The 12,648-nt window shown below is 39.0% G+C and overlaps 1 protein-coding gene across 8 annotated transcripts in view; it reads right to left on the bottom strand.

The window, feature by feature from the left end:
• Positions 1-12,648, bottom strand: part of LOC122560188 (band 4.1-like protein 3) — a 277,917-nt gene that overhangs the window by 17,851 nt on the left and 247,418 nt on the right. For 6 of the 8 annotated variants that reach the window (XM_043710574.1, XM_043710579.1, XM_043710578.1 and 3 more), the window contains 6 exons: positions 8,397-8,504; positions 5,183-7,909; positions 4,483-4,608; positions 4,156-4,206; positions 3,526-3,948; positions 1,594-1,707 (listed from right to left, as the gene is read on the bottom strand). In XM_043710574.1, the coding sequence (XP_043566509.1) occupies positions 1,594-1,707; positions 3,526-3,948; positions 4,156-4,206; positions 4,483-4,608; positions 5,183-7,909; positions 8,397-8,504 (3,549 nt within the window). The remainder of the gene's footprint in view (positions 1-1,593; positions 1,708-3,525; positions 3,949-4,155; positions 4,207-4,482; positions 4,609-5,182; positions 7,910-8,396; positions 8,505-12,648) is intronic. The other 2 variants (XM_043710580.1, XM_043710581.1) reach the window with 2 other exon arrangements.

The following is a 12,648-nucleotide window of genomic DNA, read 5'->3' as shown; positions in this document are numbered from 1 at the left end:
TTCCATATCCGCCAAAGATTCACCTGCACCTCCACACACATCTTTTACTGCATCCGCTGCACCCGATGTGGCCTCCTCTATATTGGGGAGACAGGTCGACTACTTGCGGAATGTTTCAGAGAACACCTCTGGGACACCCGGACCAACCAACCCAACCGCCCCGTGGCTCAACACTTCAACTCCCCCTCCCACTCCACCAAGGACATGCAGGTCCTTGGACTCCTCCATCGCCAGACCATAGCAACACGACGGTTGAAGGAAGAGCGCCTCATCTTCCGCCGAGGAATCCTCCAACCACAAGGGATGAACTCAGATTTCTCCAGTTTCCTCATTTCCACTCCCCCCATCTTGATTCAGTCAAATCCCTCGAACTCAGCACTGCCTTCCTAACCTGCAATCTTCTTCCTGACCGCTCCGTCCCCACCCCATTCCGGCCTGTCACCCTCACCTCGACCTCCTTCCACCTATCGCATTTCCAACGCCCCTCCCCCAAGTCCCTCCTCCCTACCTTTTATCTTAGCCTGGTGGACACACTTTCCTCATTCCTGAAGAAGGGCTTATGCCCGAAACATCGATTCTCCTGTTCCTTGGATGCTGCCTGACCTGCTGCGCTTTTCCAGCAACACATTTTCAGCTCTGATCTCCAGCATCTGCAGTCCTCACTTTCTCCTTTACAAGTATGTTGCCAGTGTTGGAGGATTTGAGCTATAGGGAGAGGTTGAATAGGCTGGGGCTGTTTTCCCCGGAGCGTCAAAGGCTGAGGGGTAAACTCAGAGGTTTATAAAATCATGAAGGGCATGGATAGGATAAATAGACAATGGCTTTTACCTGGGGTGGGGAGTCCAGAACAAGAGGGCATAGGTTTAGGGCGAAGGGGGAAAAAATATAAGAGAGACCTAAGGGGCAAATTTTTCACACAGAGGGTGGTGCCTGTATGGAACGAGCTGCCAGAGGAAGTGGTGGAATATTTAAAAGGCATCTGGATGGGTATATGAGTCGGAAGGATTGAGAGAGATATGGGCCTAGTGCTGGCAAATGGGACTAGATTGAGTTGGGATATCTGGTTGGTATGGACGAGGGTCTGTTTCCGTGCTGTATATCTCTATGTCACATTTTATCCACAGTTCATGACCATCTTTAACAGTCTATCATCCAACGTAAATTTTCAGATAGAAGATTCAGGAATATGACAACAATAGGAGCATGGCTTTGAAGGCCTCCCAACACAGGAAAATGAAGCAGGACAAACCAGCAGTCATGAAATAGAAGGGTAAATAGAACTAATTACCTTCGACATTATTGACGAGAATACCAAGGCTCATTCACAAATGGTTTTGGCATGTGGGCTGTGTTTGAACACCTGCTAGAACTCTAGATGTACTGAGTAACAAAGTCAGGACACTTGGGTGGAGGATAAACGCTATTGTGGTGTTTTGCCCCTGAGGGAAAAGTTCCAGCACAGGTATCAAATTTTACTTTGGATTTAATTCTTCCAACACAAAACGGTTTTACATTTCATTCAGTGCTCACCTCCACCCCGATAATGATTACTGTCTGACCTCAATTAGGAAGAAACAAATAAGCTCCGAATACCTGGGTTTTGGTGATTGACTTTGTCTCAATAGGTGAAGATGTTTCTTTGGAGGAAGTTTCCCTTTTTCCAGTGGGTACATCACTTGGCAGTCCAGTTTTTGTTTTCATTATATCCTGTAAGATTGTTGTTTTTAAAATGAAATTGTTTACTTTGGTTACACTTGATTTACCTACACAGCCTTTAGCATTAGAAAATATTTCTGCATTACTTACTTCTGCTGGGCCTGAAGCAAATTCAAAATGCATTCAATACCACAAATATTCTTCTCCAGTAAAATACATTTCTATTATGACTTAAATATAATTTTTTTGCTTGTGAGAGTACTACTTTTCCATGCGATTTTAAACAGAAGTAAATACAAAGGTTTGAAATTAACTAGTCACTTAAAAGTCCAATTCCAATCCTGCCTTTTTGTGTAGGCAAAACCCAATTGTTACCAATGTTGAATTGCACACACCCTCCCCACCCAATGACTGAAACCCACCCACTGGAGAATGGAACAAGGTTCCTAGCAATAGATCAGGCAGTATGTGCTCTATCACTAATGTGAAATTCTCCCTCCTGTAATGACAATAACCAGACGGTCAGAGCTGGAGCCCTAAGGAAGGCTAAACCCCTACACAATGTGGCCTGACAGATGTGGTTCTTTAGTGGGTGCCTCCATCTAGAGCAGCCTGCTCTTCTTTCTACCTAGGTTGGCAGTGCCCATCTCTAATGGTGAGGTTGCTGGTCTTTCTGTACAGGAGATCCTCTAGCCTTGGGAGACCATTCACTATCCTTAAATGGATGAGTCTTCCAAAGGCAGCCTCTTAATTGGTGAGCTCCTCCAAAATCTCTTCCAGTGTCCTGCCATTGGAACGTCTATGTTCCCAATGTCAGGGTTGGGATCCTGGAATGAAAATTCAGCCCAACACTTAAAACAGGATAGGATTTGGAGAATTTGAGTACGCTTACCACACAAATAACGGAGGGGTTAGAAGACGACCAAACAACAATCCACATTCATGCATATTAAACATACAGCAACAAAAATACAACAGCAATCTCTTAAAGGAGTCACTTGTTTCTATTTACCATCATTAAATTCCTGACCAATCAGCATTAAATTTTGAAGCTTATATTAATTCCTAAATAATGTATCTATTATTGGTCGGGTGGCTTCCTAGCAGCTCTAAATGTGATAATCCAAATTCAATCTTTGATTAGTAATACTTTTCCATAATATATTAAGTAAGAGCAAACTTTTAGTCTATAGTTAAAAAAAACTAACAATCTTGATAAGCAAAAGGATCTAGGTTATTGATAAATCAAAAAGTAAACTTTTTATATCCAATTTGAAGTTTTCATCTCCTTTAACAGAGACAGCACTGTTGTAAGCAATGTGCTACCTTTATTCAAGACCTCTGCTGTTATACATTCCAGTTTGGATAGGATCACATGTCATTTCGTTTATTCAATACAAACATTTCTGTTAATAAGCACATGCTCTAATGATAGTGTACGTTCAGTTAGACAAATTAAACGTTTTATTGCATTCACAGGCAAAACTAAAGAAACTATTTTGTTAAATGATCAAATCAGAAAATCTGAGTCATAATAAAAAGTATTCAAATTAATACACAGGTCAGTCAGCATCTGTAAGCAGAAATTACAGGTTACGACATTACAGATGAACAGCGAAACGCGTACACGTAGAATGGTAATGTGTCCTTTTTCTTTACACATGTTGGCCATCTTACTTTAGCTCCAACAAATTGTTTTCAAACTTATAGAAACACATTCTTTCCAAATTTACCATGCTTTAGTAAATGGACTGTGGTTGACTTTGAGGAACCAGCAGGTGGTGGGGTGGTTACAGTTTTACACACACGGACAGGTGAAATGTAGAAGGTGGAGACATGCATTTGATTTCCTAAATGGTGTTAGATTACCTCCTGTTGAGGTTTTTCTTCAGAGTTTTCAGGTTCATGGTCAATGCTCTTCTGCTGGTCCTCTCCATCCTCTTGAGCAGGCTCTCTTTCAGTACTTTTCTCAGGCAGGGTGTTGACATTAACTTCAGAGGTGGCACTATCTGTTCTTTCTTGTTTAGACATCTTTGTTTGAGTTGGTAACTTTTTCACTTCTAACATTCCATCTACTTCCTCAACTTTATCTGGTACTGCAAATTCTTTCTCAGCTTCAATATTTCCTGACGAATTTAGCGGGACGTTTGAATGTTTGTGGCCTGCTTCCACACCTATCTCCTTTGTCACCAACGGCTGGGTCACAAGTTCTTGCATCTGCTCCATGACTTCTTCAGATTCTTGTTTGGTTACCATGGACCTTCTTTGCGGTTCCTGCTTTGCTTCAGTGTTCTGAGCAAGAAAGAATGGTGAAGATCAAGGTGGTAAGGATTGAAAAGTAACATCTTTTGGAATGTGAATGTTAGAGGAATTTGGAAGATGGTCAAAAAAAATCCAAAACATGATCATGAATGCACAGTTTAAATGACACATGGATATTATGGAGAAATAAATGAATTTAAGGTCTAAGCAGGTTGTTAATTAATTAAAATCAACAACCTGGGATTTGCCAGATTCTTCTTCGTATAGTTTATGTGGAGATAACGGCTCCTGTAAAATGAAAACATGTTCTCAAAATAATGGCACATCTGTTTTTGATATTTGAGATAGGAGCAGCATATTTGTGAAACCTCGGATGTGTTTCTGATGAGGCAGGTACATTTGATTACAATAGAGCAATGTTAAACACTGAATAAATTAAACAGGCAATGAGCAAAAAAAAATTTTAAAAGTTTGCAATACCAAAAGTGAGATGCCAAAAAAACCTCCATTATGACAAGCCTTTTAAATCATATATAAATGTGAAGTTTAGCAAGGGTTCAACACCTGTGAAGTAACAGTATTTTCGAACGTCTCTCCTTTTACTGGTGATTTCCCTGGAGATTTTGAAGCTTCCTGTGAGGGTTTTACTTCCCTGTCTTCCAAGGCACATTCAAGAGCAGGAGGTTTAGTCTAAACAGACAAAAGCATTAGTTAAAAGCTGAATGGGAGAATTCGGAAAGCAGTCTTCACTGTTAAATGGCACAGCTGCATAACAGTTTGGGAGCTAGCACCACAGCAATAGCAGGAAATCAGCCACAAACAATTCTTTTGACAGGCATTAGTATGCTTCAAAGGAAAGAGCAGAAAAGTGAAGAGAAAGGAAATAAACTAAGCAAGGGGAAGTCACTTTTTCAGAGTATCCAAATGCAACTTTCTAGCAATATGAGAAAAGCATTGACTTTTTTTTGTGGAGGCAGTTCAACAGTTGCCTCGACAGATTGCTCTCATTGTTCTCAATGGCCAATTTTGCCTAGGTTGATTGACATTTGCAGTTGCAAAACTTCAAATAATCTAAACAAAAAAGGAAGCAAATTAACAGATCGAATACAATGCTCCGCAGTTAGCAATACATATGGCTAAAACATAAAATAGCAGTTTATAAATAAGCTCATTTCAAGCTATGTAAACTTGTATGATGTAAAATGCCATTTGACAAAACATGCTGGAACAACGTTTCCTTGTGACAATTCATATGAAGAGTTACCATTGCTTCTGTCAATTCCACTTCACAGCCTGAATCCGGAGATCCAACTTCAGAAACCTGTGCCGCATGCTCAAACGCTTTAATGGGCTTTTTTGAGCAAGTATTTTCTCCCAATTTCAATTCAAAATAGGATATTTTATCCTTCAGGGTAGCTGAGCCCATATCATATACTTCTGCATATTTCTCTTTAAGTTTGAAGGAAGAATAAATTTCTGTCCCCTCCTCTGATGGATTTGGAAGTTCTCTGCCACACTTAACTATTGAGCTCTCCTTTTCAGGCTTGAAAATGTGTTTTAAAGGATCTATTTTTGGCACAGCTTCAGGAGGTCCTTTTGTGATCTTTACGTACTCATGTTGGGTGTGTTTAATGGATACAGGCTCAATCGACTTTGATGAAAGCATAACCACTGTTGATGGTTTGAGTTTAGATAATTCATTGACATGTGAATATTCTGCTTTAATGATTAAATCTGCGTCCGACAACTCAAGATCAGGTGAATTGGGTTCAGATGATTTTTCCTGAGAACATTCTATTTGAGATTCCGACCTGGAGTCTATTTTGTCATTCACAAAAAATAATTGATTAGATTGATCTTGGGTTGCATCTAATGACATTTCAGAGGATACTAAGCTGTCAAGTTCCAGCAAGTTCTTAGATTTTGAATAATCCAGGTCTGAAGATATATCTGCAGAAAAGTGCATGGGTACTTCAGATTTATCTCTCTCTGTCACTAGGAAATGATCTTTTGATTCTTTTCCTTCAATTGATTGAGGTACAGATTTAGCAGAATCATTGGCATCACTCTGGCGAACTGGCTTGAGTATTTTATCATCCTTTGGCAAAAAGGATATCAACTCTTCACTATCATGCGTCGTTCTGGGCTTTGGCTTGCTTCCATCCTGCGTTCTACACGGCTTTGGCTCACTCCCATCCTGCGTTGTACTCTGCTTTGGCTCGCTCCCATCCTGCGTTGTACTCTGCTTTGGCTCGCTCCCATCCTGCATTGTACTCTGCTTTGGCTCGCTTCCATCCTGCGTTGTACTCTGCTTTGGCTCGCTTCCATCCTGCGTTGTACTCTGCTTTGGCTCGCTTCCATCCTGCATTGTACTCTGCTTTGGCTCGCTTCCATCCTGCGTTGTACTCTGCTTTGGCTCGCTCCCATCCTGCATTGTACTCTGCTTTGGCTCGCTTCCATCCTGCGTTGTACTCTGCTTTGGCTCGCTCCCATCCTGCATTGTACTCTGCTTTGGCTCGCTTCCATCCTGCGTTGTACTCTGCTTTGGCTCGCTTCCATCCTGCGTTGTACTTTGCTTTGGCTCGCTTCCATCCTGCGTTGTACTTTGCTTTGGCTCGCTTCCATCCTCCGTTCTACACGGCTTTGGCTCGCTTCCATCCTGCGTTCTACACGGCTTTGGCTCGCTTCCATCCTGCGTTCTACATGGCTTTGGCTCGCTTCTCTCCTCCTCTTGCCTTGGTGCTTCATGGTCTCCTATGGAACATGGCTTTGAATTCCCTGAATCATTTGATAGGAGGCATTCTTCAGACTCCTTTTCTGAGGAGTCCCTTGACTCTTCTTTGTCCCATCTTGCAGTGCATGGCTGCAACACATTGGCATGCTCTTGAAAAATATAAGGTTTTGACTGTTCTTCAGCTTTATAAATTTCAGTAACATCCGACTGCAAAATCCCTTTGTATTCAGCTTGTTCGATTGGTGTTATCTGGACTTCCTTTTCAACCATTTGGAGAATGAATTTGGACTCATATTTCACTTCAGCTTCAAAAATAGACTTAGACTCTTCTTGGCCAGTCACTTTTGTTGCATACTGTTTCTCTAAGAAATTTAAATTGGACATCTTCTCTTCATTTGATTGTGATTTGCCTTTATTGATCACAAAGTGAATTGGCACACTCTCTTGATCATTCATTTGGAAAGTTGTTTTGATGTTCTCTTTCTTCTCTTGGTCATACGTTTGAGAATCTATCTTTCGTACTTCTTGCTTGCCTACCTGAGCATCCGGATCTATCTTTTGGTCAGCTATTGGAGATCCTGGTTTGGATTTGTTATTATCCAGTGGGAATATTGGCTTGGAATCTTTTTCGTGGGCTTTAGACTTGGCTTCATCACTTCCAGAGGAAATAAGCTTAAACTGTTCTCCACTGGTTGTGAAAGCCAACATAGGCTCTATCTCTTCAGGTGCTTTGGAATCGGATTTTGAAGACTCCTTTCCAGTATCTACTGAATCTTGTACAGACGGAAATTTGGTGACGATAACAGCTTCTTCAGAAAGTGCTTTATCTTCAGAGATTACCTGCTCTTTATCCAAAATGTTCTCAGTTAGGACTTCTTCAGGTTCAGCTGGATATGTCTCAGGAACCTTTTGTTCATCTGACTCCATTAACTCTGAGCTATTCAACAGAGAAGGTATTGTCCTTTTCTCTGAATCAGTTTTTGAAGCATCTTCTTGTCGAATAGCTGACGAGTCACATATTTCTTCAAGCTCTGGAGATTCATCCTCACATGACTCATCTTTGTGAAATTCTTCTTTTATAAGCTCCATTTCAGGAGAAGATAGTTCTAATACAATTTGCCTTTTGTCACAAACAAGTGATATAGCCTCAACTGCTTCTTCTTCTTTGGATTCTGTTCTGTCACTTTTGTTTTCAACTACAACTAGTTCTTCTAGCCTAGAAGCTCGTCTTTCTATTATAACCCATTCCTCAGAGCCCTACATTTCAAATATAAAAACTTGTCAACATCACAGTAATGCATGAACAGGCACATTGCAACAGACATGCACTTCACTTTTCTAGACTATTGTAAAGTAAAAAAAAATTCTCATAACTAGATGAGGTGAAAACTTTCTTCATATATATTTTGTAACTATATAAAAATTATATTTATAACATGGACATAAAATTTGGAATCTTCCAACATACAAAATACTAAATGGAGAAATGAGCTCTATAAATGGGTGAATTGCTAAGATTACAACATTTCTAACTCTATATTTAATGTTTTATGCTTAACTATTTGATATACATTTTCTCTTTAGAATCAACATTTACCTTTGAAAATATTAACAAATTAGCTAATAATAATTTCATTCACTGATGTTAGTTCTGCCATTTAAAACAACTCATCAGCATCAGTTTATTTCTGCTTATTTAAATTACAATTCAATTTTAATCAAATGTAAAACTGAAAATGTCAACCTCAGGGGAAGATGCAAGGCTTTTCTTTGCTGAAGCTTCCAGAGATAAGGCAATGGCACCCACTTGAGAAGTAGGCTCTTCCTTCGCCTCCTCTTCAGCTCTCGCAGACTGTTAGAAAGGTTAATTAGCTGATATACCAGAATATATTGCATAATAAACAAATAACAAATGTGTTAGTTTCTTGTTCATATTTTAATTTTGGTGTAAAAATACTTTGGTAGAGCTTTTAAATTTCTAACATGAAGAATATCATACTTGCACGTTGCCAAAGACTGTCCTCTGTTAAGATGAATAATATATAACCATTTTAACAATGCTAAAGTTTGTAAGCTGCACAGTTAATTAGCACCATTTTGTCTCCCAAGTGATTGCTTTTCTAACTTGTGTTCTATTCAATTTTTTCAGTAGGAAAACTGGTTTTCTTATTTCTTGTAAGTTTTGATGAATATGCACTAATCATTGAGGTGATTAATGGCAACTATCTACAAATAATTAAATATCCTCATGGCATTGGAAGGGCTAAATTTCAAACCAAATCATGTTCATTACTGACAGCTCAGAGCAATTCATGAGTATATGTTTAATTAACACCTGCCTGGTCCTCCAACTGTTTGTAGCTCCCAGCAGACCCTTCATCCTTTAACAAGAACCACAGAAACCAGATAAATGCCAGATATTGCTAAAAATAGCTCTCTGAAAATTCTACCTTAGCCCTGCATTAGAACTCATAGATCTCCATGAAACCAGACAAGCTTCCATCTGCACAACAGGTCTGCACAGCACGGCAGCAAATGCAATGTGGAAGGAGACTTACATCAAGCCTCCTTACTGCTTCTAAATTGCACCACTTTCAGAACAACCATCTGGCGTCTATAACAGTAAGCCACATATCAAAAATTCTCACAGAAGTTTTATCACAATGAGAAATCGTATTTAAGAATAATGACAGACAGAGCCTGCACCAACGAAAACAAAATAACTGAGAGAACTTGATCTATGCAACTCACATAAAAGATATTTTAAAAGATGGAATGCTCTTTTCAGATATTTTCCATATTCAATACAGCTTTATCAGTGATTATTAAATTACATTTACCAAATGCAGCACCGCTAATGCTTTAGCAATCTATCTTCCACCTAGGAACACATACAGTTAAACAGTAAGTGAGGAAAATTTGCGATTAAATTTCTTCAACAAGATGGTACGGTGGCCTAGTGGTTAGCACTGCTGCCTCACAGCACCAGGGTCCTAGGTTTGATTTCAGCCTCGGGCGACTGTGTGGAGTTTGCACATTCTCCCTGTGTCTGTGTGGGTTTCCTCCCACAGTCCAAAGACGTGCAGGTCAGGTGAATTGGCCAAGCTAAATTGCCCATAGTTTTAGGTGCATTAGTCAGAGGGAAATGGGTCTGGGTGGGTTAATCTTCGGAGGGTCGGTGTGGACTGGTTGGGCCTAAGAGCCTGTTTCCACACTGTAGGGAATCTAACCTAATCTAATCTAGTCAACAGTTCAGAGGTAGTAGCATTATTTTACTATGGTTGAAATGACCTCAGGTTAATTTAAATTTTAAGAATAATTGTGTGGAGGATGCAGAATATTATATATCCTTATCAGTTTAAAGATGAATGAAATGTCTTTGGGTACAAAAATATAATAACTGTCATCAGACCCAAATAGAACCTAAAAACTGACTGGTGTAGTTTATATAATTTATTACTAATGTTAACAAATTTTAAAACATTAAATTGTAAGACTCTAATACAAACTACTTTAACCAAACAGCTGCTTTACGAAACCAGAATTACAATGACAATATAATTATCTTAAGTGTTTTTTTTTGGTTTTTGCATCATGTGGTATCTGAATAACAAAGTAACAAAGCCATAATAGGAAGAAACAGAAAGCAAAATGAAGCCTCATTGTTCAACTCAATTGGATGATTCCAAAGAAGGAAAGGATATCTTGAAAGAAAAGGCACATTATAAACAAATGTACAAGCACATGCTGCTTCTGCTGTTTTCTTATTGTATTTACCCACCAATAGTACCAGTTAAAACATACAAACTATCTATTAGCAAGTTGCAGTTTATACAAAATACCTCTATTGTGCTCTGCATGAACAATGAGGATGTACAATAAGTAAAGGTGAAACCTTAACCAGTGTGCTCATTTGAAGAATGTAACAAGTGCAACAGTGCTGTGAAAAATCTTCCACTCACACATGCTTTACTTGTATTAGGAATAATGAGTTAAAATAGTTCTTTGCATTTATATGATTCATTAGTATCAACAACAGACTGTCACATCACCTTTACTAATACCAGACCTTTAATTACCATAATTGAACAATATTTAGTATGTTGCATCAGGCACTGTTTAAATTTATGAATGTAGGCATCATAATCATATTAATTTACAGAATGAAAGAACGTGGCTCAAGTTGTATGTTTCTTTATCAAATTTTCTTACTCTCCAGTTACAGTGGATAGATCAAACCATTAATAGACTCCTACATCACTTCATCTTTTATCTCATGTATGGTGTGGCATCATGATGTCTATCTACAACTTCTTTGTAACTAAGGAGATTGTTTTTAACTTTTAAAAGCGTTAAATAATAAATTTGTTAGATAGACGACAATAATATAAAAATTTTAAAACAACTCTCACTAAAACCATCAAAATGGAAGTATAAGAAAAATTGGTATGTACAGCACAGATCTATTGGGATATTGGTGGAGACATTAAGATTGTAACCAACCTTTCTTCTTTCCTTGCTAGTTTCTAACTATCAAGAGGGAATTTTCCTGAAACCTTATCCATTTGTGAGTTGAATTTGACTTGTTGGTGACTTGTTGGTAAAGAGCATGCTTATGACAAAGGTGAGACCAGAATTTTGAGGTGCTATCTTCATATAACGGGAGGTACCAAATGGCTCTTGTAATGCAGCCAATATCGGGTTACCTTCAGAAGCAGCAAGTACTGGGATGGATCTTGGGAACACTGAGTTGAAAGGGGAGGTATTTTCTTCAGGCTCCACAAAAACAAATTGAACTCACCTTGACTAACCTCTTTGGCTCTATTACGTGTGGATTTGATCAGAGTGCTCATGGTGCATGCTCTGCCCAGTAATCAATCAAAATGGCTATGGGGCGGGGGGTAGGGGGGAGTTGGGGGGAGGGGGGGAAGAGCCCGATTCACAAATTGAAATCGACATGCTAGCTGAAACAAGCATATGCTTTGGTCAATTATTTGGACAAAGATTGGTGCATGCTACCACATGTACAAAATGTTGAGAGAGGAAACAGAAAATTAGCTCTTTCATTTGCCGAAGCAAAGTGAGTAAACAGTAAAGTGCTGTCAGGGGAAAGAAATCTAAAGGTACTTCACATCAGCCAATAGAAAGCTTTCAAAATGACCTCAACCATTGATTTACTCCAGTTATCCACTTTATAAAGATGACACAGAATAATTTACTGTTATTTGTCTATTTAACACAACTTTTCTCTTCTGGGTCAAACCAGAAGAGAAGGCATCCAAAAATATCAAAGTCGCAACACTGAAGCTGCAGTCAGCTTGAGTTAACACTAGATGGCACAATCTATTTTTTTTAAATTAAGAGCTAAAAAGCTAAAATAGCTGGAGACCTGAAATGGAAAGTTACAAAATGCTGGAAATGCTCAGCAAATCTCAGCATCTGGAAAAGGAAGGTGGGAAAAAGAAAAGGAATGTCTATAGTTGTATAGGTGCAGGCCAGATTAAATGAGAAAAGGAATGATGGTAAAATGCAAAAGGAGATGAGAATAGAATAATTAAAGAAATGAAAGAACAGTCTAGAGAAGATGTAAATGGGAATAGTAGAATAACTTGCTGCAGCAGTTATTCAAAGAAATAGGGGCACAGCTTACGATTTGAAGTTGTTGTCTCAATGCTGAGTCCAAAAGGCTGTGAAGTGACTAAAAGAAAGATGAAATGCTGTTTCTAGAGATTACACTTAGCTTCATGGGAACCAGGTCGGAGACTGAGGTCTTAATGGGAATGGGGTTGAGAATTAAAACAGCAAGAAATTGGAAGTTTACATTCGTACTTGTGGACTGAAGATATTCCAAAAAGTGCTCAACCAATCCACAATTGGTTTCACAATGGACAGCAGTGAATACACCTTTCAGTTTGATATACTGTACAACTGAGTTGCTGTTTTATCTGGAAGGAGTACTTGCATACCTAAATTCTTCCATTTTCCTCCCTAACACA

This window comes from Chiloscyllium plagiosum, chromosome 20, assembly GCF_004010195.1.
Source record: "Chiloscyllium plagiosum isolate BGI_BamShark_2017 chromosome 20, ASM401019v2, whole genome shotgun sequence".
Lineage (NCBI taxonomy): Eukaryota > Metazoa > Chordata > Chondrichthyes > Orectolobiformes > Hemiscylliidae > Chiloscyllium > Chiloscyllium plagiosum.
This window is presented reverse-complemented; position numbering and strand designations above follow the sequence as displayed.